This window comes from Mytilus trossulus, chromosome 10, assembly GCF_036588685.1.
Source record: "Mytilus trossulus isolate FHL-02 chromosome 10, PNRI_Mtr1.1.1.hap1, whole genome shotgun sequence".
NCBI lineage: Eukaryota > Metazoa > Mollusca > Bivalvia > Mytilida > Mytilidae > Mytilus > Mytilus trossulus.
Window position 1 is genome coordinate 8,175,086 of NC_086382.1, and position 23,627 is coordinate 8,198,712.

Sequence of the window (23,627 nt, forward strand, 5' to 3'; positions counted from 1 at the left end):
GAAGCCTATATATATATATTACAGTAAGATATTTTTAAAAAGTTTTAAAAAACAACAATATAAGTTATTGTCCTTATACTTTGGATAGATAAAATATGATTAACAATGTCCAAAATGGGGACATTAAAACTCTGTTCTTTTATTGCTATTGAAATGTACAATAATATTAGTCACATTAAAAAATATAATCAAATTTCAAATCATCTTACAATTTTTATTGTTCTATTTACAGAATTTTTAAATATCGTTTATAATACTGCAAAAAATAGTTTGGCCTTGACTTTTTAAATTATTTTGAAAAAAAATATTGATTTACCTGTTGTTTCTATAGAAACAGTTATCAATCATCAATAATTATTAAATATGGATTAGAAATTGTAAAACTGCATGTAACAATTGAATATTTATAAATCTTTGATTAACTTCATAGGAAACTGGATAGGATCGTGTTATTGATAAACTCATTTCAATGTGCAAGGTGTTAGGTCCGTTTCTTCAAGGTCACATGACCATGTCAATATCTCTTCTCGCCTGGTGATAATTAAAATTTAAGGAAGTACAGTTTACCTGGTGTTAATAATGTGAACAGCTGATTTTTCGCTCCTATTAAATTATTTAGTTTAAAAATCAGAGTCAGTCGGGTGGCATGACAAAGGCGTTGTGTACCACCCTTTCATCTTTGATATTTATCTTTGATGGCTGTGCTTTCTTTCATTCCTTAGTCAGTTGTCTTTTAAAGTGCTTGAACCTAAAGATTAAAGTATAAAGGTGGTAATAGTTTTAAAAGGTAAAAACTTTACTTGTGTTGGGTGTAACACTTTGATTATCAACCCTGTATTGTTTGTAGGTTTGTTGATGCTTAACACAACCTTTTTCACTTTTAGCTAATTAATATCACAGTGGCCAGTTTTAATTGGTGAAAGATGGGGTAGAGAGAGCTATTAACCTTTAATGGTAACAGGCTGGCACTCTTGTCAATTTAATCAGAGTCAAAAGCACTTTGCTACCCCATTTAAATGCATTGATCGCCCATATTGATCGCCCATATATATATGTAATACTTACTTGCCATAACACAGAGATACAGGGTGGAAGATAAAGAATTAATTGCCAGCACACACTGAAAAATCATCCTCAGCATAGACAAATTTGACCTAACTTTTAGGTTTTCAATGTGTTTCATCTTTTTGAAATGATTTGTGTATAAATTTAAGCACCACATATGAGACTTATGTTGACAACCCCTACTTCTGCAATAAATATGAAGCCAGGTTATTCATATGAGTTTCAGAACATTTTTCACCTTATTTGTATCGTTCAATATAAAATTTATAATTTGTTATTTAGGGTTTAAATTCATTATTTGAAAAAATTTCGGATTTACATTTTGTCTGAAAGTGTTATTGTAGTAATGTATTCCAGCTGTCACTCAGCTTTCTACAGAGGCCCCAGAGGGAGGCCATAATATGATAATTATAGTTTTTCTGTTGATTTCTATATTCAACGTTTTTCATTCTGATCCAAATTGTGATGATTATTTTGCTATAAAAGCCATATGACAATTGACGATTTTCATTTTTTATATGCCTTTTAACTTAATTACTGATGCACAAGAAAAAAATGAAATTGATTTCCGATTGTGAAATCGTTGCATCTGTCTTCCTCATTGATTGTAAACAAAGTAAAGTATTACTATAACACCTGTAATCACAATTACATCACGATTCTGTTACTTGTGTCTGGAAGGCAGGTAAGATCCTCATGTTTGTTTGTTTCTATTTTTGTTTGTTTGTTTTGAAATGTAGGTTACAAACAATTTGCTGTTCATTCAAAAAAAAATAATGATTGGGATTAATGAATGTATTTTTTGATCATCTCCAATTTAGTCATGTGTGAATTTAGTATCAATTTGGATATTGAAAATTAAGTACTACATTTTATTTAGATAAGAATAAATAGAGGTTACAGCTTATATCTATTAAAACCTCAATAACATGTACAGCAACCCAACCACTGAACCAGACAAAAGTAAAAACAAAACTGTGAGGTCAATGTTATATATAAAGTCATACATAATATTAATAATAATTCTTTATTTAAAGCAGGTTACACAGTTAGCTATAAAGCTAATCTTCCCTGAGGCCCTCATGAAATACAATGAAATATAACAATTAAATAATTACAAAAAATCAAACAAACACTCATACATGTACATGAATAATGCAATAAAAAATTGTTATGAAATAGACAATTTTCTAAATAGGTAAAATTTACAAATTCATATATGACATATATAGTATTTCTATCAACTATATCATAAGTTTGAGTAAGTGTGTTAAAATGATTATGCATATAAAAAACACACAGCTTCTTAATGTTCCAACAAAATTAGAGAGACTGATCATACAAGAATGAAGATGTCACTATAATATGTCATTTCGTTCACAAAATATTACCGTTTTAAAGCACAGGATTTCTTAGGTTGTTGGGATTTTTTTACGTACATGTTTCCCATGATGATTGAGAATTGCCTCAGTTTCATACTTTCAGACCCCAAAATTAAGGGGGATACTATTATTGATTTGAAATTAAATTGACCTCTTGAGATTATTATGTATATTTGTGTCATTATGGGTTACTGTAATTTAGAATATATGCAGCCGTGACTCTTTTATAACGATAATGATCGATGAGTAAAACAGTTGAGGTGTGTAAGATATTTGAAAATTAATATAAATACTTCTCTTTAACTTATTTTGAGTTAGAAACAGTTATAAAAATCCGTCAATATGAGAACCCTGAAAAAACAGACAGAAATTCAATCAAAATCAGTTAAAGTCTTAAAGCATGCACCGTGTGATGCTGCTGTGGCTTTAAAACAGTGCACATGCTGCTTTGACTTGCATAAGGTCATTTTCTATCCAAAACAGCTCACTAATGTTTAAATGCAAAAAATGCGTTTCAGAATGTTGTATTCATTTGATGCTGCCGAAGGGTACAGTAGCAATTTTTTTTTAATTTATATAATTTTTGATGTAAAAACTTCAGAAGTATTATTAAGGCATTTGTTATACATTTTAACCTATAATTAGGGCAGTAATTTTTTATTGGTCATAATTAACGATATAAATATAGTTGGTTTTTTTTCTTTCATCTCTGATGTTTGACTAATTTTAAGTAACAAATTTCAGAATGATTCCAATAAAAGTCTCATTGAAATTATATCCTTTTCCAAACAGAACCCAGAGGAAGATAAACATCAGTGATTTACAGAGTTTGGAATATCTAATTTGACTTTAACTCAATTGTCAAATTTTATTTTGAGAGAAAAATGAACCCCAGGGAAGGATGTTTTTCAAAATTTACTTCTTAATCAAGATATATTTAAAATCAATAGTGGCATGACTCAATTCTTCCAATTCTTGGTATGACTAGTTCTCTAATAGAAGTACACTTTAAGAATTGATTGTTCGTGACTTTTCCTTCCCCATCTGACCTTTTGACCTGACATTGGTCCCGTCCATCTGGCGATGGTAAAGTGTCCACTTCAGTATGACCGTGAACGAGATGGCTAAAAGTGTCAAAACAATAGAATCCATCAGTATTAAGTGCAGGCATGTCTCTTGCAGGATTTCATAGAAATTTCCTCACAGGAGTGAAATCTATCATTATAATCATGTAAATATCATAGGGTGTAATTTACAAGGAAATTAGATACAAGTCAAATAATGGTTCATTAAGCTGATTAATCCGGAGAGTTTGAGAAGATATAAATTCAAGGTCTCTGTTGTTGCAATGGAAAATACCCAAATATTCCGAATTTCTTTAAATATCACCAATCAACTGTCTATAAGATAGAATCAGTGATTACATGCACCAATTGTTAAATTTAACGAATGAATAATTTAGTTGACCTTTTTCTTGTCACATTCAAAGATCTTTCAGGATTGCAGTCTTAAGTCAGTTCATCCATAGCTGCAGACAAAAAGTTTAAACTTGGGAGAACTGTTACATATCAACATATATGTTTAATAAGGTACTTGAAAATTTTGAAAAAATGTAAAAAATGAACAAAATAAATGAAAACAATTTGACAAAAAACAGAAAATTTAAGTTTTCAAGTTTTCAGAAAATGTAGCCTTAACAAAGGTGAAGGTTGTTTAAACACTCAGAAATCATTTTCTATTCAACCACTTGATGTAAGCTGATTGCTGTTATGACTACAAATTTCCATTGATCTGGTTTCTCAGATGATAAAACATCTTTAAGAGTTTTGATATTAGATGTAGAACATGGGAAGCTTCATTTACAAAGCTAAGATTATTGTAAACAGAAGATAGGCCTATCTTAATATTAGTTAATATAGAAGTATGATGGATGAATTGTTTATATTTATCACATGGGTATAGTCAATCATTCCTAGTAATACAATGGTTATTGTCACTGAACATGCAATGACAACATTCATTTTCAGAAGTGTCTATGTCAGACATGTGACAGAGTTGTCAAGCCACAACTGGAGATTTTGGAATTACAAATGTATCAGCTGGAGTTTGGGCCTCATATACTATGTTTTTATGTTGCTGGATTGTTGGAATGCTGGCTCACTTACATTTACCCCATTCTAATGCAGTATGGGCTTTGCTCATTGTTGAAGGATGTACGGTACCCTATAGTTGTTAATTTCTGTGTCATTTTGGTCTCTTGTGGAGAGTTGTCTCATTGGCAATCATACCACATCTTCTTTTTTATATGAACTAACATGTTAAATTGACAAGCTTGCCATTACATGACTGATAAATTGCAGCATCTTTTGAAGATACAGGCACCTCTAGTTTCAATGGTTTATATTTTGTATTAGTTGTTTTGATCTCTTTAATGAAGACTTTAATTGCATCCTATGTTGGCAGTATTTTATTTTATGGAATATATCAAACGTTTTATAATGCTAATTAAAATCATACAGGTTCTCATCAAAGTCTGTTAATTAACTTGATTTTGGTTTTCCTCATTATTTTGTTGAAGATGGGAATTAAGAGTTTTGACTTTCATTTTAATTAAAAATGGTTCATATATGTACTTGTTTCAATTTGAAAAAGAAGAAGAGAATTCAATAGTTTTATAGCATATCTTTTTTAAAAGTTGTTATGAAATTGAGTATTATTAAAAGGAGTTGCAAGTTTACAGGAGACAGCTACCCAACCTATCAAGTAATCAGTGAGAGTTTGGTTGGGGATGGAGGGGCCTTTTTTTTATTCCTTAAATATTAATTTCATCATTCTGTATCTCTAACAATGAAGCTTAAGTTCTGTTAATTTTTCATGAAAATTATTTTACTATAAACTTTTCTGTGTATTTATTATACAATTGATTTCTTTAATTTGTATGATCATTCATTTCTGTAATCATAATTTTTACCAATTTTTTTTATTTTCTGCAATTAGTTTGTATATCACTTTATCAGGTAACAGTGTATGAGTTAAATTGAACCTCATTATTCTCTATTCATTCTTTTTGTTAATATTCAGCTCATAGTTCTCTAAAAAAAAAAAAAATTGTTGATTTATTTTCTAGTCAGTAACCCCATCTAGACCCTCATTTGTTTTATGTCAGATTTCTTGGAAGTTATCATGAAAAAAAAAATCTGTTTTTTATTCATATATGTCCTTATTTTGAGATAAGCTCCTTTTAAAGATTTTATTTTTATTTTGAAGTACATAACTTTTTTGGATATTTAAGTCATCAGCTGTCAGAGGTCTCCATCAATACATCTGTTTTATAAGAATATGACAACATCTGCAAGTCTCTTTTAATATTTTCTGTAAGATTTTAAATTGTCTTATTCTCTGTGTGTATATAGTCTCGGTCTTCCTAAATATTTCCTGGTTTGTGACCTTTAAATAAATGTATGGGTGAATTAAATCATTTTTAGGGTTGATTAAATATCTTATAGCAAGAATTAGTCTCTGGCAAAAGTGGATACCTGAGGGCTGAGGGTCCAATCACATACTAACTTATTTATATTAAAATAATCTTCTGCCATTTGGTCTATTTATAATTTGGCTGAAACATCTTAAAAATTGGTTTAATACTACAATAATTTAATTTTGGATGTAAAGCTTCTTCTGATTGGCTGACGTTATTTTGTTTTTAGCCCATAAACATAATTTACTCATGTGTCTGTGACATCATCAACATTTTTCATGGTTTTCTATGTTTTAAAATGGAATTTAGAATTAAATTATAAGAAATGACTGTAATATTTTTTCTGTCTATTTGAAATAACATAAAAAATTTGATGCACACTGTTCAATAACCCGCTACACTCGTTATTCAATAGCAAGTTAATTAGTTAAAACTTACGTAGCAGAAGAAATATACTTTGAGACTTTTGATGATAACATTTGATTGATTGATTAAAATCTAGTTTTGGCCTGCCATTTGGTCAAGTGTCTGTCAAAAGTCAGATACTATTAATTTATTTATATGTTATGGCACTTCAGCAATTTATAATGGTTGAGAATTAAAGAAGTCTTTGTCTTGCCTTGACAGAGTCAAAAAGGGTGATATAGGTATGCTGTTTCCCTAGTCCGCAATGGTGTCAACAACGTATTTAAGTTTGTGATTCAAGTCTAGTTTATAAATTGTGAACCACTAGTTGAAGGTCAATGATATTTGGTATGCTGCGTAACTGTATTAGAATTGGCACATCTCATTTACTGTGGATATTATTAAGCCCATTACCTTTAGTCATGGACCATAGACTTTGACTATTTGCCAAAATTTTATGTTAAAGTATTGTTATTTGCATTATCAAAATAAAAAAATAAATGAGACAATATTGCTGTGTTAATTAACAGTTTATTAATGTGAAACTTTGGCTTTTTTTCCTAGTTTAATCTGAGCTTGAGTTTGCGATGCTTCAAGTTCTTTTGTACTAAGCTTCATGTTCTTTTGTACTTAAAGCTTCATGTTATGCAATGTGAAAGAAATAGTCCATTAGATTTTCAAAACTTGCAAGGTTCTTTAAAACTGAAACCTTCTTTCTGATAGAATAACTCTGTTTCTGCCAAGCAATCATAATATAACCCCTAACATTGATTTAATGGTCATTTTACATGCAATAAAGTTATTTCTAGAAGTCCTAATATTCACTGCTGCAGAGCTAACACATGTAAAAAGTCTTATTCAATTATTCCCTAAGAAAATAATATCTGATTTAATTATCCCAGTAAATACTTAATAGAAGTCTGTAAGCCAACCTTTAACACCCAGCTTCCTCAGAAACTCGTAATTTCTTTTGATGTCTTCATGGCTTCAGAATCTTGTCTTATCTGCCGCAAATGATTGGAAAGGGAAAATATCTAGTCATGTAATGACCAAAGATAAAAAAAAAATTAAAAAAATTGTATTTTACCTAAAAGGTTTGAGAATGGGTAATTCTTATTGAATCGCCATGACACCATAATACAGGAGTACTTCATATAATATATAACCTCCCGTAAATGATATTTGCATTCAACAGGGACACCATTTTAATATTCCTCTAGATTTATACAAGTTGTATAAACTTAAAAACAGATACGCTCACAATACAATGATATATAGATTTGTCGGTAATTCGTATATTTTCCCTTTGATCTTACTGCCTAATATTTTCCAGTATCAACATACTGGCTGTATCACTGAAAATATTAGGCAATACATTGCGTGACGTCATAACATTGTGTGACGTCATAATTACTGATAAACAGAATAATAGGTAGTTGAGTTTTTGATACTGACTATATCAAGTGGAATATCTCAACTCGCCCTAACGGGCTCGTCTAGATATTCCACATGATATACTCAGTATCAAAAACTCAACTACCTATTATTCTATATATATTTCTGTCTTGCCAACCATTGTTACCTACTCTAACTTCCCTTTCCCTCAAATGTTCTATGTGCTAAAAACTTCCATTTGTTGAGGCTCTATCTCTGTAGGGCCAGTCAAGGTCGTTAAAAACTTCCATTTGTTGAGGCTCTATCTCTGTAGGGCCAGTCAAGGTCGTTAAAAACTTCCATTTGTTGAGGCTTTATCTCTGTAGAGCCAGTCAGGGTCGTTAAAACTTCCATTTGTTGAGGCTCTATCTCTCTAGGGCCAGTCAAGGTAGTTAAAAACTTTCATTTGTTGAGGCTCTATCTCTGTAGAGCCTTTGTCAAGGTCGTTGAAAACTTCCATTTGTTGAGGCTCTATCTCTGTAGAGCCTTTGTCAAGGTCGTTAAAAAATTCCATTTGTTGAGGCTCTATCTCTGTAGAGCCAGTCAAGGTCGTTAAAACTTCCATTTGTTAAGGCTCTATCTTTCAGTAGAGCCAGTCAAGGTCATTAAAACTTCCATTTTTTGAGACTCTATCTCTATAGAGCCAGTCAAGGTCGTTTAAAATTCCATTTGTTGAGACTCAATCATAAGTCTGGCTAGTTTTTGTTGCTATTTAATGTTTTAAGAGTAAGAATGACATATTCACATCATTTCTACAATCATTTCTAGCACAAAATCCTAATTAATGGTCTCTTAGAAAATTTACCCTTTTATCTTAATGTGGCAATCTCTTTTAAAGTCCATTTCTATGAAGGAAAGGAGTTAATTTGTACAATTTGTATAATTGACATTTTTCTGATGCAGTCTTTTTATTTAATGAGAAAAAGGGAACTTAATATGAAGATCACATTGGTTTATGTCTAGACTTAATAACATCAGATGACATTTATATACTCAAAAGTGTCACAAATAAAAGGTACATTAGCCTTTTCTGGTCTCAATAACCTTATCCTTTTTTAATTGAATCTGTCTGGGCAGAAATATCTAAACTGATTTCTAGAATTTATGTTCATTTTAAAGTTTGATGTTTTATCACAAATGTAGGAGAAAAAAAAATAATACCTGTAAATTTTCTGCTGCAATAACATATACTACATTCTTAAAAAGTTACATATATGTCAATAAATCAGCATTACCCAATGACACATCAACCCAATAGACATTTTAGTAGTGAGAGGTATAAAATGGTAAATGGCAATTTTGTCATATGATGACCTTGAACTTTATATTTTAAAAAGCCAATAATTCTGATATCCAAAAATTTGCTGTAAAATTAGTTCTTGTCTGTATGACGAATAATAGGTTGTTGCAAATTCATCTTAAAGATGACCTGATTTTAATCAGAATTTCATCTTGCAGAAAAATTAATCATACAGATAGATATCTCTGCCTTGATGATCTTTTATAATTGACCATAGAAAGTCATGTGCAATTTTTCATCTTGACTTTTGGACATTTCTTTAATTCATCATAAAGTTATGAGTGATTTCTGATACAAACTTTCAATATTTACAAATGATTCATTTTCCCATGATTCATTGTGACAATTAGAAACATCTTCGATGAAATGGTGCCGAGAGATCTTCGATAAGTCTGGCAAAGCTCCTCTTTGACTTACAATTTGATATTGTCTGAATTAACAAGTTCTGCAAATATCGGTAGAATTATTATATGTAGTCTGTTTCATCAGCATATATCTTTTACAGATGGGAGACAAAATTATATTGGATTTTTTCGAAGCATATAACTTCTTTGCTAATTAGTAACAAATGAGAGAAAGCCTTATATTATTGGTGATTCATGGAAGATGTTTTCACTAGAAAGGGGGCGTGTAAATTACAAATGTTGATGAAAGAAGTAGAGATTTTATAGACGGGAGGATATGATATTTGTGAATCATTGGAGGATTCCATAAAGTAAAAATTTCTTATGTGAGGATACGTACATCACAGAAGATAGGATTAAATTTAATGTTTCCTTTAAAAATTAATGAATAAAAGATTGAGGAAGCACATTTTTTATCTTTTCTTTCTTTAAGCATTTTTAGTATTAGAATTATCTCCCCTGTTATGTTTATATTTTCAAATATCATTGAAAAAAAAATATTTTCTTAGGGGGGGAGGGGGGGTTATAGATTTTTTTCGTATGCCAATGAACTTAATCTGCTATAATACATTGAATCACAAACCCCCTGAACCCCAACAGAATTTTGTTGTTTAAAGTTTAAAATGCCTAAAAATTTCAACCACTGTGAGTGACACTCTAAGATCTTTAAAATTCAGTGTAGGTATACATAAGTATGTAAAATTAGAATAAATATGTAAACACTACATGCTTAATGTTTCTATATGGTAAAATCAACACTTAAAACCATGTTTTTTGCCATGTAATTTTAATTAAACTGTCAATTAAAGATAACAAATTGATAATTAACGACTTTTATTGATGATTCTGATTGACAGAATTGATCATCTAATTAAAAGTTTGCACAACAATTTTAATGTTTTGAAATTTCAGCAAAAGGAATAATTTAATCCCTTTTACAGGAATATCTTTAAAAATGATGTAAATTTATTAAACAAAAATCAAAACTGTCAAAATAATTTGTAAACATAAATGAAATATTTTACTGTAAAATTTGATAATTGCTGATTTATTGATTTTTGCAGTAAAAGCAACATTTCCAATCTTTTTGATGAAAACAGATCACTAATTAGAGCTTTCATGTCCAATGCAAAGAATTTCTAATTTGTATAAATGCAGCCAAAATAATTAATTTAAACAATTTCCTTCAGATAGCAACTAATTTCAATTTTGTCCAGCATTATCATTTTGAAATCTTGTGTCCTTGCTGGTTATTAGTTGCTTAGAGAAAAACGGTTATTTTCCTTAAAAATCAATAGAACACATTTGCTTTGTTTCATTAACAAAGACTGTATTATGTTAGAGAGATGTGTTGAATCCTTTAATGATTGAAGATTTGAATTGTCCAAATAAAAAATCGAAAATATTTTTCATTTGCCAGGTTTAATTTTATCGCCAAAACATATTTATCCTTTCTCATGCACTGCAGTATATACCTGGATATAAATCATTTATTAATATTTATAATATTTGTGTTATGTTGATTTAAGATTTTTGATTGAGGACAGAATCGACTTTAGTTAAATATAATGCATCTAGCTGCTACCCAAGTTTACAAACTTAATTACTGAAGTTCACCTTCCAATAATGAAATTGCTATGAAACATATAATAAATGCATATAACTGTGCATATAGTTGCAGTTTGTTTACATTAGCTGTTGAATAAATATTTGCAGTCTCTTAAATTTATTTTATATTCTCATAATATACAGAATGAATCATATTTTACCTGCTAATACCTGTAGTAGATTTGGAGACCTGGGTAATTTTGATGTGAGTTTTAATATTAACATGACCAATTTGTAATTTGTTTAGTTTATATTGAGAAAATATTTGTAATTGCAATCTATTAACTTTATCAAAGATTTCATGCAGTCCGGTGGGGATATATGCAATGTGTTAAAAACCTCAGGACAACTTAAATTTGAAATGAAAAACAGCAATAAAACTGTTGTTCCTTTGCTTTAAGTTTTGTGTATTGGGATTTTGTGTCATGTCTTTGTGACCTGTCATTAACTTCATTTTGTTCCCATATTGCCATGTTTTTATTAATGAGTTAAAAAATATGACACCATCACTTTAACTTGCAATCATTATTCCACTATTTTTTGCAAAATGCATTGATTAGATATCTTGTAACTTTAAACACCTGTAAATCAATCAGTCAATTTTTCACTTTTTTTCAGAAAGAACAGCAATGCACACTTTATAATTTGTTTTATCAAATGTCCTGTGAACTCTGCACTTTCAGAAATAATAAGCTTCATCAGAAAACAACAGTCCAGCTTCTCAGTATACACTTCTTATTTCTCATGTTAGAATAAACACAAAAGATGGTTAAAAAAACAGTTTCAATTCGTCTGTATTTGCCTAGAGGTCAGAATTCTCTAACTATACTTATTTCCCCATGTTAAAATAACAGAAAAGGTGGTTGAAAAAACATTTCATTCCATGTCTGTCTTGTAAAAAGGTCAGAAATCACTTAATTGATAGATTTCATGTGTTGAAACATTTGTAAAAAGTCAAGAATTGCAAATAAACCAAAATATTTAGTTACAAGTTAACATGTAGAGATATTGACCTGATCATGTGACCTGTTATCACTTTGATATACATCACCTGGTATCTTTCACCTTCTGTAACCTTTACAAGTTAACATGTGGAGATATTGACCTGATCATGTGACCTGATCATGTGACCTGTCATCACTTTGATATACATCACCTAGTATCTTTCACCTTCTGTAACCTTTCCAAAAAAATAACCAGATAAAACTTATCCTTAAATCTGAACTTATCTGATTAGGGTATATACTAATATGTGGATGTCTATTCTGGACTGGAGATGTATGTATTGTTTTATATCTGATGAAAGCAAAGAAGAAAACACTTTCCTTCAAATCTTGTATTTTTCATCAGAGCAAGAATATATACTGACTAAATTTAGAAATTATTGCGTGCACTTATTATTGCGATTTTGTCGTTTTAGACTCAAATGCGATTCAAATCTTTTAGATATTGAGAAATATCCTTTTGTATTCATATAAAATATTTCAAAATGAGAGTTTAAATTATTATGATTATAACCCTGTTGCATTTTTCGCAATAATTTTAAAAATCATCGCAATAATTTCTGAATTTACTGTGAGTATTTAGATATATGTGCACAATTAGTTAAAACAGCTACTTCATCATAATAAAGTGACTACTGCAGTCTGCAAGGTTACCCACCAGCTGCCCACTAGTCCACTGCTCCAGACTAGTCAAATTTCATTTGGACTAGTTAGTTTTTGCAAAACTTTGCTTTGACTATTGAATAAGAAAAATGTCTGAAAATTGGTTTTCGGACTAGCAGGTGAATTTTTTTGTGGTGCAGACTGCTAACCGATACTTGTGTCACTGACAATGTCAGAATGTTTTGAAAAAAAATAGTATGCTAAAAACCTTGTTTTGGCATATCTCAGATGATTGTCTGAGTGACCAGACTAGGACCCATTAAAAGTATGTGGAGAATTGATCTATAAATCATTAACAACCAAAGATTTCATCAGTATGCCAGTCCAAACTGTTATCTGAAGGGAACAAGAGTGTCTTCTAATAGGTTCTCCTTGATTGATGTGCAAGTTGTGTCTTTTCATAGATTTTCTTTGATTGATGTGTAAGTTTAGTCCTCTTGGAGATTTTCTTTTTGATGGATCAGCTGACTTTTGTTGACATAGACTGCACAGAAATATAGATATGTCAATATCTATTGCTTAAATGTCAGTTTCATTTCCTGAAATATACATGCATCAGGAAATTTGTAAATTATTTTTGTCTGGGGTTAAATGTCCAAATCAATACAAGGTGTTTTGAGTCCATTTAAAGTAGAAATGTATCAACAAAACCTGACTTTTACATTATTTTAACACAAAAATCAGAGAAATTTATAGACTTTTTCTAATGATATTGACATTTTAGATGCAACTCAATTTAGAAATAAATTGGTTCTCAGTTACCAATATATGTAGAAATTGCACTTTTGGGATTTCCAATATTTTTTTTATCAAATTAGAAAGATAAAATTAGATTAAATGTGAAAGTTTCTGTCTGTTTTGGAATCACGCCGAGTGAGTGCAGTATTATAAAGTTAAGTCTGTAACTCCAAAACAGAGTATTAACATTAAAAAGTTTAAAGGAAGCACTGTATATATTTATGGAGAAAGACTATAACTAATTTTGACAAAGATAGGGATCAATAATAGAAGAATGCAAAAAGATACATACACCATCAAAAACCTGGCCAGGCAGGGTGATGTTTGGGTGCTTTTGTAGAAAAAGTACAATTCATTGTGATCCTGGGCTTTTTTCAGAATTTTTGTTGGGTAACAATTATGTCTCTTTCACAAATTCCCAATTTTATTCTCAATTTTAATTATTGATGTTTATGATAGATATATAACAACAAAAAAGGCAAAATTAAATTTTATTTAAAAACTGCCATTATGAGAGACATTAAGTTTTACCCTCAATGTCCGTAACCTCCGTAAAAATTATTTTTTGTTCTCCAACTTTAGTTTGTCTTGTCTTATCATCACAAAACTCAGATCAAGTTTGTATTTGAGTGTTGTCACTTTTACCTTTCTAAAGTTATGCCCCTTTACAAACGAAAACATTTTTGGTTTTGTTATCATTCAAGTTTGCCTCAACCAAATTTTATGAATCTTTTACACACTGCTTATAATACCACAAAACACAGATCAAATTTGAATTGATTGAATCACTTTTGTTGTTATATTATAGTAAAATAATGCCCCTTTACAAACTAAAAAATTCTGATTTTTCATGCTATTTTCTCAACTTCTCTGTTGCCTCAATCAAATATAATGACCATATCATCTGTTTCTCATGGACACATTCCCAATTTATGTTTGAAACTTTACTTCAATGTTTTTTGTTCACACTGAATTATATGTATATTCTTTATATACCAAGTCATTTCCTTTCAGAATGTCAGTGGCGGATCCAGGGGAGGGTTCAAGGGTATGGAACTTCTGGATCCCCCCCTTTTTTTTTTTATGAACAATGCATTTGAATGGGAACATATAGTTGGAACACCTCTGCTTTTAAAAATGGCTGGATCCACCCCTGATTGTTAGGTCATTCTAACCTGAAAGATAAATATGTTTCAACGATAAATTTTCTTAGGGTGTAACCGTGTCAGGATTGCCCTCAGTCGGTCTTTCATTTGAACAATTCTGACACCCCTGTGTTATACAAAAAGAAAAATATGCGTTATAATTAGTTTATGCAACTATTTAAGCAAACTCTGAAATTATAGAATTGTACTGAGACATTTATTCTTATTTATTTAGTTATACCTATTTGTATCAACATGGAACAGATTTGATCTCATTATATAAAGTATCATCAGTAATGTCTTCAATTATAACTCTATTGTAGAAAGTATATACCAGGGTACAGTAGTTGAATTTAAATGTTTTTCCAATGACAGAGTAGATGAAACCTCAAATTTACAAGCTGCTGTAATTAAGTCAGAATTAAGAATCACATCAGACAGATATGGATGGCTATTAACTTCTGTCATTAAGATTTTACACCATCTAGAGTTAATGATGTCTTCTTACATAATAGTAGCACTATAATAATAATGTTTTTGTATAACTGACTGACCCGTTTGTGAGAGAATTTTATTCAGGTTCTCACTTATATAAATATTGATGGATTTTGTTGTCTGCAGTTTTAGGTCATATGTATAGCTTTTACGATTACACATTCCTTTTTCCCCTAGTCCTGAATGGGGAATATTTCTCCCCTTATTTAATACATGTGTTTGTTTAGCAAAATCAATTTCATGTATTTTTTTACCAGCTGGAGTTGGTAGTTAATGACTTCAAGGCTCCTGTTGTAGTCTTCTGTTTTTTTGTTAGTGTGTGTGTTACTATTTAATTTCTAAATTGAAAAATGTTCATGTTCTTTTGAAATTAGTGTTTTTACAAGTTTGTAACAGTGAAGTCATAAATATAGATTTTGGAGGGGGATAATAAACTTTTTTGATGATGAATATAGAGGGCAGGAAGTTTGGAAAAAGAGGGGGAGAAATACAGAAATAACAGAATTTGGGAAGTGAGCACCCCTATGTATAGCTTGGTGCAGCCAAATATTTCATTAGTCATATTTAAATTATCTTGAATGCATAAGTAAGATCTTTTAAATAGAAAGATCCTACATTTTATTTCATGGAGATTGGATGTATAGTTTTTGAGGTACGACATTTTGAAAGTGTTGAATATGTTGTATTTTTAGACCGTTTCTATGATGACTTTAATACAGTATTAAAGATGGCACTGAAAACAGTTAAAAAAGCAAGATTCAAATAATGAAAATAACAGAACTTTTTAATGCCTCAACCAATTGACGTAAAATTTTAAATACATATAAAGAAATATAAGAACCTCAAATGAGCATAAGAATTTTTTTTTTTTCCATAGTTACCATGGTAACGAAACAGAAAAAAATGAAAATAACTGCTTTGAAGGCTTTTAACTTGCAATAGTATCTACATAAGTCAGCTTTTTTATAGGAATTGTTAGTTTATTGATAAAACAAGTAAAGAGGTTCAATTTCTGCTGTAAATTTGTAACCAGCCCACCCATCATTCTTCGGATTAGCTAAGCTGGTACTGTCTTATTTACATATATGAAGTTTTGAAGAATACAGAAATACAGAAATAACAGAATTTGGGAAGTGAGCACCCCTATGTATAGCCTGGTGCAGCCAAATATTTCATTAGTCATATTTAAATTATCTTGAATGCATAAGTAAGATCTTTTAAATAGAAAGATCCTACATTTTATTTCATGGAGATTGGATGTATAGTTTTTGAGGTACGACATTTTGAAAGTGTTGAATATGTTGTATTTTTAGACCGTTTCTATGATGACTTTAATACAGTATTAAAGATGGCACTGAAAACAGTTAAAAAAGCAAGATTCAAATAATGAAAATAACAGAACTTTTTAATGCCTCAACCAATTGACGTAAAATTTTAAATACATATAAAGAAATATAAGAACCTCAAATGAGCATAAGAATTTTTTTTCTTTCCCATAGTTACCATGGTAACGAAACAGAAAAAAATGAAAATAACTGCTTTGAAGGCTTTTAACTTGCAATAGTATCTACATAAGTCAGCTTTTTTATAGGAATTGTTAGTTTATTGATAAAACAAGTAAAGAGGTTCAATTTCTGCTGTAAATTTGTAACCAGCCCACCCATCATTCTTCGGATTAGCTAAGCTGGTACTGTCTTATTTACATATATGAAGTTTTGAAGATCTTACCATTGATTTTAAAGTTCAACTGTTAATCAAATTAGATTGCAGCTTTATACATAATGAGGCATTCATCAGATGTCATAACTGTTTCATATAATTCTTAATCTATTTGTGCATTTAACTTCCAATTGTATTAAAAGTATGATTTGTTTGTGATTCCAGGTTGAGAACATCAACACTTGTCTAACATTCCTGGCTAATCTTGGTGTAAGTGTTGAAGGACTCTCAGCTAAAGGTGGGTATCACTATATGTTAGAGGAAAAAAGGGGGGATTTTATCAATAATTTAAAAAAAGAAGATGTGGTATTATTGCCAATGAGACAACTATCCACAAAAGACCAAAATGACACAAACATTAACAACTATAGGTCACTGTACGGCCTTCAACAATGAGCAAAGCCCATAGCACATGTACAAATAGTTTAACTTCATACTAATAGTAAGTGTTACTAGCAATTTTTGAAGACAAAAATATGTGTGGCCAAGAAACTTTAATAAAAACATTGACGAACTTGCAGCTAAGTGAATATAATTTAGATCTAGCTGGTTTTAACAAAAGTGACAGTTTCGTATCAGGTTTGCTTTTTGTTTCAGCATTTACATGTACATGTATTTTATTGTGGGTTTTTCTATGTCGTGATGTTATACTTTTGTTTCAGAAAAAGGGAGAAGGTTTGGTACCATTTAAACGTTTAATCCCACTGCAAATGTTTACACCTGTTCTAAGTCAGGAATCTGATGTACAGTAGTCTTTTGTTTCTGTAATTTATATTTATTCCTTGTTTCTCGTTTATTTTATACAGATTAGACCAATGGTTTTACACTAGTAATTTTGGGGCCCTTTATAGCTTGTTGTTCGGTGTGAGCAAAGGCTCTGTGTTGAAGGCCATACATTGACCTATAATGGTTTACTTTTATAAATTGTTATTTTGATGAAGCGTTGTCTCATTGGCACTCATACCACATCTTCCTATATCTATATAAGACCTTTAACAATGAGCAAAACACATACAGCATAGCAAGCTATAGATTGATATTTTTAGATAAAAAAGATGGGAACTTGAAGTTATATTATATTAAAGTACAAAAAATAAGAAAATGTGGTATTATGGTCAATGTGGCAACTATCTATAAAAACCAAATAGATGATAACAATTAGAGTTCACTTTATGGCCTTCAGCAATGAGAAAAGCCAATACATGGTAGCTTAACTTTAAAAGACCCTGGTGTGACAAAATGTGAAACAATTCCAAAGAAAGTATCATTTGTACCTATTAATATTTTTTAGATATAAAAGATGGGAACCTTAAAGCTATATTAGGCCTGTTCTTTAGTTTGTCACGATACAAACAACAGCAGAAGACACAACAGAAACAGGAACACAATAAATGTCATTCAGGGGAGACAACTCACCAGTCAAGTGGCAGCAGCAAAAACCAGCTCAGTAGTAGCGATTCACAATCAAGGTTTATATCAATCAGAATCTGTTAGATTATATCAGTCTATGATATGTCTGCACCAAGTCAGGACCATCTTTTTTTCCCCATATATCTTATGTTTGATGTAATAAGGGGGGGGGGGGGGGGGGAAAGACAAACAGACAAACAATAGACACAACATAGAAAACTATAGAAGCAGCACGACCCCATCAAAAACTGTGGGTGATCTCAGGTTATTCGAAAGGGTTAGCAGTTTCTGCTCCACATATGGCACCTGTAGTGTTGCTTATGTTATTAAAAATCCGGTAAATAGTCTAATTATACCCCCGCTTTAAAAAAGGGGGGGTATACTGTTTTACATCTGTCTGTCCATCAGTCCGTCCGTCCGTCAGTCAGTCCGTCCGTCCCATGAATATTTTTCGTCGCATTTTTCTCAGGAACTACAATACAAGGATTTCTGAAATTTGGTTTCAGGGTTTATATAAGTCAGCTATACCGTGTGATGCGTTTTCAGATTGATCACTTGACAACTTCCTGTTTACCGAACACTTGTATGATTTTACACATGATAGCCAAGTTGAAAATTTTCGTCACACTTTTCTCAGGAACTACAATACAAGTATTTCTGAAATTTGGTTTTAGGATTTATACAAGTCAGCTATACTGTGTGATGCGTTTTCAGATTCATCACTCGACAACTTCCTGTTTACCAAACACTTGCATATTTTTACACTATTTATTTTTTCGTCGCATTTTTCTCAGGAACATTGAATATTTTTACACTATTTATATTATCCACTTGCGGCGGTGGTATCATCAGTGAGCAGTAGCTCGCAGTTTCACTTGTTCGGTTAGGTCACATTAGTGAAAAGGGAAGGGAATTGTAGTTATAAGGAATTAGGAACATAATCGCTATTGTCTGTAAAAAGGTTATTCCACAATGGTCAATCAACTTGTGAAGGCGTCCATAAAATTTACGAAGGGATAATTTCAACTTCACCATTTGGAACTCTTGGTTTAATAGCTTCCTTGTAACCATCAATAAGAATAATGATAGGAAATACAAGCCTGGGAATATTGTATCAATAGGGAGATATATACTCTGTATGCAGGCACTACTGGAATGTTACTATATAGAAATGGAAAGTTCTCAATTGGGAAGCTGAAATCATATCTTTTGTCGTAAAGTTTTGTTTTCAACCATAATTGATGCTTTTATTTTGGTCTGCTTTAAAGTCACATGGATTAACCTTTTTCAAACTACAGGTATCGGTTCTTAAACTTATATAAAGTATGTTTTCTATTTTATCTGATTTTGTTTACCATTTGTTGTTTTTGATATTATTTGTCATAGCACAATTCATTGGATATCAATAGAAATAGAAATAGTTCATTTGTGAGTTTATCAAGCTTGAGATTGAATTGTTTAAATTAGTCATTTTTGTGCTAAAACCATTTAGCTGTTTACTATGCCCATTAAAGTAAGAGACATCACTATAATTGAATAACATCCCTCCTGAGGATTTATTGTAGATTTATATTCATACAAAAATTTGATTATTATACTCAGCAGACGTTTTGAATATATTTTTTGTGTCTTGTACATCATGAATAAATTTAATTTACTGCATCTGACAGTAGCATGATAACTTCCTGTAATGGAAAATGTTTCATCTGATTTTATGATTGAGAAAATGTGTCGATCATTCATTTGAATTTCCAGACATGCCATTAGGCTACCAAATAAAGATATTTTGTTAATTTTAGCATTTTCATTTTTGCATTTAAAAAGTTTGTGGTTAAAACTTCTATAATAAAAGTATTTGTCAGAAAGATCCTTTGTGAGATTGTACAGGAGACATTGAGAAAGTACACTCATTGACTGCTATCTTGTTTTTGAAGTTTTTACTTCTTTTCTTTGTTTTTATTCTATAAAAATGTATAGAAGACATTTAATGAAATATGTCATATGTATGGAGTTATCAGAATCTAAGTACAGATTACTCAACCATATTAATGCACATTTGTTGTGTAACCTATTCATTCCAACATGGAAGACCCTCCAAGAGCTGTCATCAAAATATTGACTATTTTCACAATGTGGTCAGTAATCGAAAATCCCTACTTCTCCAAATAGCACAATTAGTTAACTGTCTTATAAACACTTGCAGAGCATATAAAAAGAAAATGGACTAAAAACTCCCAACTATTTCTTGCATTGCTGCTCCTCATCTTGAAGCTCTCAGGATTGTCTCCCATGATGTGGTAAACAAATCAGAACTTACATAAACATCACATGACAGGAGCTTTACCTTGAAATGAACTTTGATTTCATGAGTGACTGACTGTTATCAAAAAGAGGCTGGGGATGTCCAGAGGATGTTAAAAAAATCCTGTCAAAGATAAACTGACAGTGCAATAGAAAATACAAAAGACCAACAAGTCCAGAAAACATTATATAGAAACTACAAAACTTAAGACTTAGTGACAGAGACCTCATCACAAAATGGAGGTGATCTCAGGTGGTTTTGAGATGTAAACCACATATCCTACATCTGAGCAGTTGTTCAATCAATTGTGCATCTGATTTGTTGTTCAACTAAATGGTTGCTCGTTTGATTTTTTTTTTATTTGTTTAATAGTTCATCTGATTCTTTGTTTATCTTACCAGGTGTTCAACTTGTTGTTTATCTAAACATTAATCTTTTGTCTTTTTCTAGGCTTCCATCACCATTTAAGTCAGGGAATAGTAAATGTCCAACCATAACTAATCCATCAACAAAACCATCATCCGGTAGTAAATCAACCAGCAAATCATCAGCCGACAAGCATCTAAACCAACAGAACAACAACCAACAATCAGCTACATTACCAGCAGGTAGGTTCATCAACCAACATGAGTGTCGTAAGGCAGAGGCGGATTTGGGGGGGGGGGGGGGGGGAGCCCTTTTGGGGGAAAAATTTGGTTGCATATATAGGGAATCACTGAAGCGTGACTGGAGCGGGCCCCCTCTTAGGCAGTCAGTGGGCCCATACTTATGAAAATTTCTGGATCCGTCACTGTACATTCATGACCAATAACAGTTTAAAATCTTGCTAAATGACTTTAATGGTAATATTTGGTGCATAACAATGAAATATACGTTTTCTATATGACGAATGATTTTGACAAATTCTTTTAAAAAAAACAACGGTAAGAGATAATCGTTTGAGACTAATAATAGCAGAAAATTACCATTTGACACCTGACTGTAAGGGGAGTTCATACCCTTCTACATCAAGGTTGATTGTAAATTCAAGCAACAGTCAGCTTTAAAAGATCTGTACTTACCTATGTATCATAACAATCATTATAACAGCTAGTGATTAGCATACAAGGAGAATAGACTGACAAAGCTGTCAATCATAAGTCACCATAAACATGAACATACCACCAAAAATCATAACAATTCGTCTTTTCAGAATCTAATGGACTATGGGTAATCTCATTGATCGTACACCAAAATGGAAAAAAAACGTAACAGTGCAGTCCTGTGTATCCGCGCACCTAAGACTTATGACTTCACTTCATTCAACTGATAAAACCAATAATTGGATAATATTGTGTAAACACATTCATAATATACTTTTATTTAATAGAAGTATCTGTTTGTATGGTTGCACCCTCAAGATTTTGTGTAATGTGTGACCAAAATTAGGGAAACCCCTGTTCTGAGAGTTCCTCCAATGTCCGGTGATTTCGCGCATGCCTTCCAAAAATAGATTATTTTGAATAAAGAAAAGATTTTTGGAAACGAAATATAGCTGAATTTGAATCAAGAACACTGCAAAGGATGCAGAGCAAAAAATATTTCAATCTGATATAAAGACTTAAATAAAACAAATTTTATCTGATGATGTAATTTTTTTAAAGAAATTGGCCAAATATTGTAAATCACGGGATTGCAGTTATTATTTATCTCTTGAACTTATCGATTTTATTCTTTTTTATCCCTTTGGAATGCTAAAACAATAACAAGAACCATTTTACTTGTGTTACTGTGTTGATATGACGAAATCACCTAATGCACGGTATCACCGGCCGCGCGGACACCGGGGACTCCACTGTACGTCATTAGTTAAATTTCCATTGTTTAGAACGTTTTAAACCAATAAAAACACTTTGGTGTACACTTTTGAAAATATTATCTAGAATGCATTAGATTCTGATGTGGCAAATTGGCAACAAAAACAACAACACAAGAAAAGTTACCAACAATCAACAAACAACCAGAAATCATAACCAGCAATTTCTACTGTTAATACCAGACATATTCTTTTCAACTTTTAAAAGATGAGATGTTAAAATTAACAATTAGGGAATATGGAAATGTCTTTATTGGATTATATTTGTACTGTCTAAGAATTACACTTATAAGCCTCTGTGCATTATGGGTAAATCAGATTATATGAAATGATTGTCTAAAAATCTTTTCCTGTGAGACTTGCATGTGAGACTTGCATGCTTGGAGAATAAAATAGAGCTATTTATGAATTATTCTAAGAATTCTTATAAAATAATGTTGATTTACTATCTGTCTGTAAATTTTTCTTTGATTAAAGATCTTGTTCAATAGAAAGTATTATTGTTTAAAAATTCCTCTTATTATACTACTTGAAGATATTAAATTTGAATTCCATTTGATATATAATCCTAAGAACTCACTAAAAGCTTACAAGTTTAATTTTCAAAAAGGTGAAGTTTTCAATTTAAAATCTTTGAAGTGTATTTAACAAAATTGAAAATGAAGTTGAAAAGTACTTCAGTTTATAGACATAGTTGACCCTGATTTTAGGTTAATAATGCAAGTTGAAAGAATTTGTTTGCTGTTTATTGACGAAGTCTGTCAAGTGCTTTTCTACATAACAAACGGAACCAGTCGTGTTGACACAATTGACATTTAAATTGGCATATAAGTAGTTGTAAGAAAAGAAAGCATTTTTCAAGTGCCATAATTAAATCAGTTTCACATAAGGAAAATTTCAATTGACTTTTTGCCTTTAAATGAGACAAATTAAAAGTGTCTCCCATAAGTCCATAACATTCACGCTTTAATTATTCCAAATTATAATTTATTTACCTAAAAGTTACGTAAAGCGTCCACAAACATCAGAAGTTCATTGTCAATCTGCATTTTGAGATTGACAAGTGCGTAACATTGACATTGGTTTATAATTGACTTGTGTTGTATTGGTGTGTTCCTGAATAAATGTTGCAGTCGACACCCAGTTCCTGTCACTCAGTGTCAAAATCTCAACTTTTTTTTTACTGAAAATTGATTTAGAAATTAATCATGAAAATTGTT

The 23,627-nt window shown here is 31.0% G+C and overlaps 1 protein-coding gene across 9 annotated transcripts in view; it reads left to right on the plus strand.

The window, feature by feature from the left end:
- Positions 1-23,627, plus strand: part of LOC134686806 (neuron navigator 2-like) — a 302,687-nt gene that overhangs the window by 157,075 nt on the left and 121,985 nt on the right. For all 9 annotated transcript variants that reach the window (XM_063546602.1, XM_063546594.1, XM_063546601.1 and 6 more), the window contains 3 exons: positions 17,006-17,078; positions 18,132-18,309; positions 21,003-21,160. In XM_063546602.1, coding sequence (XP_063402672.1) covers positions 17,006-17,078; positions 18,132-18,309; positions 21,003-21,160 — 409 coding nt within the window. The remainder of the gene's footprint in view (positions 1-17,005; positions 17,079-18,131; positions 18,310-21,002; positions 21,161-23,627) is intronic.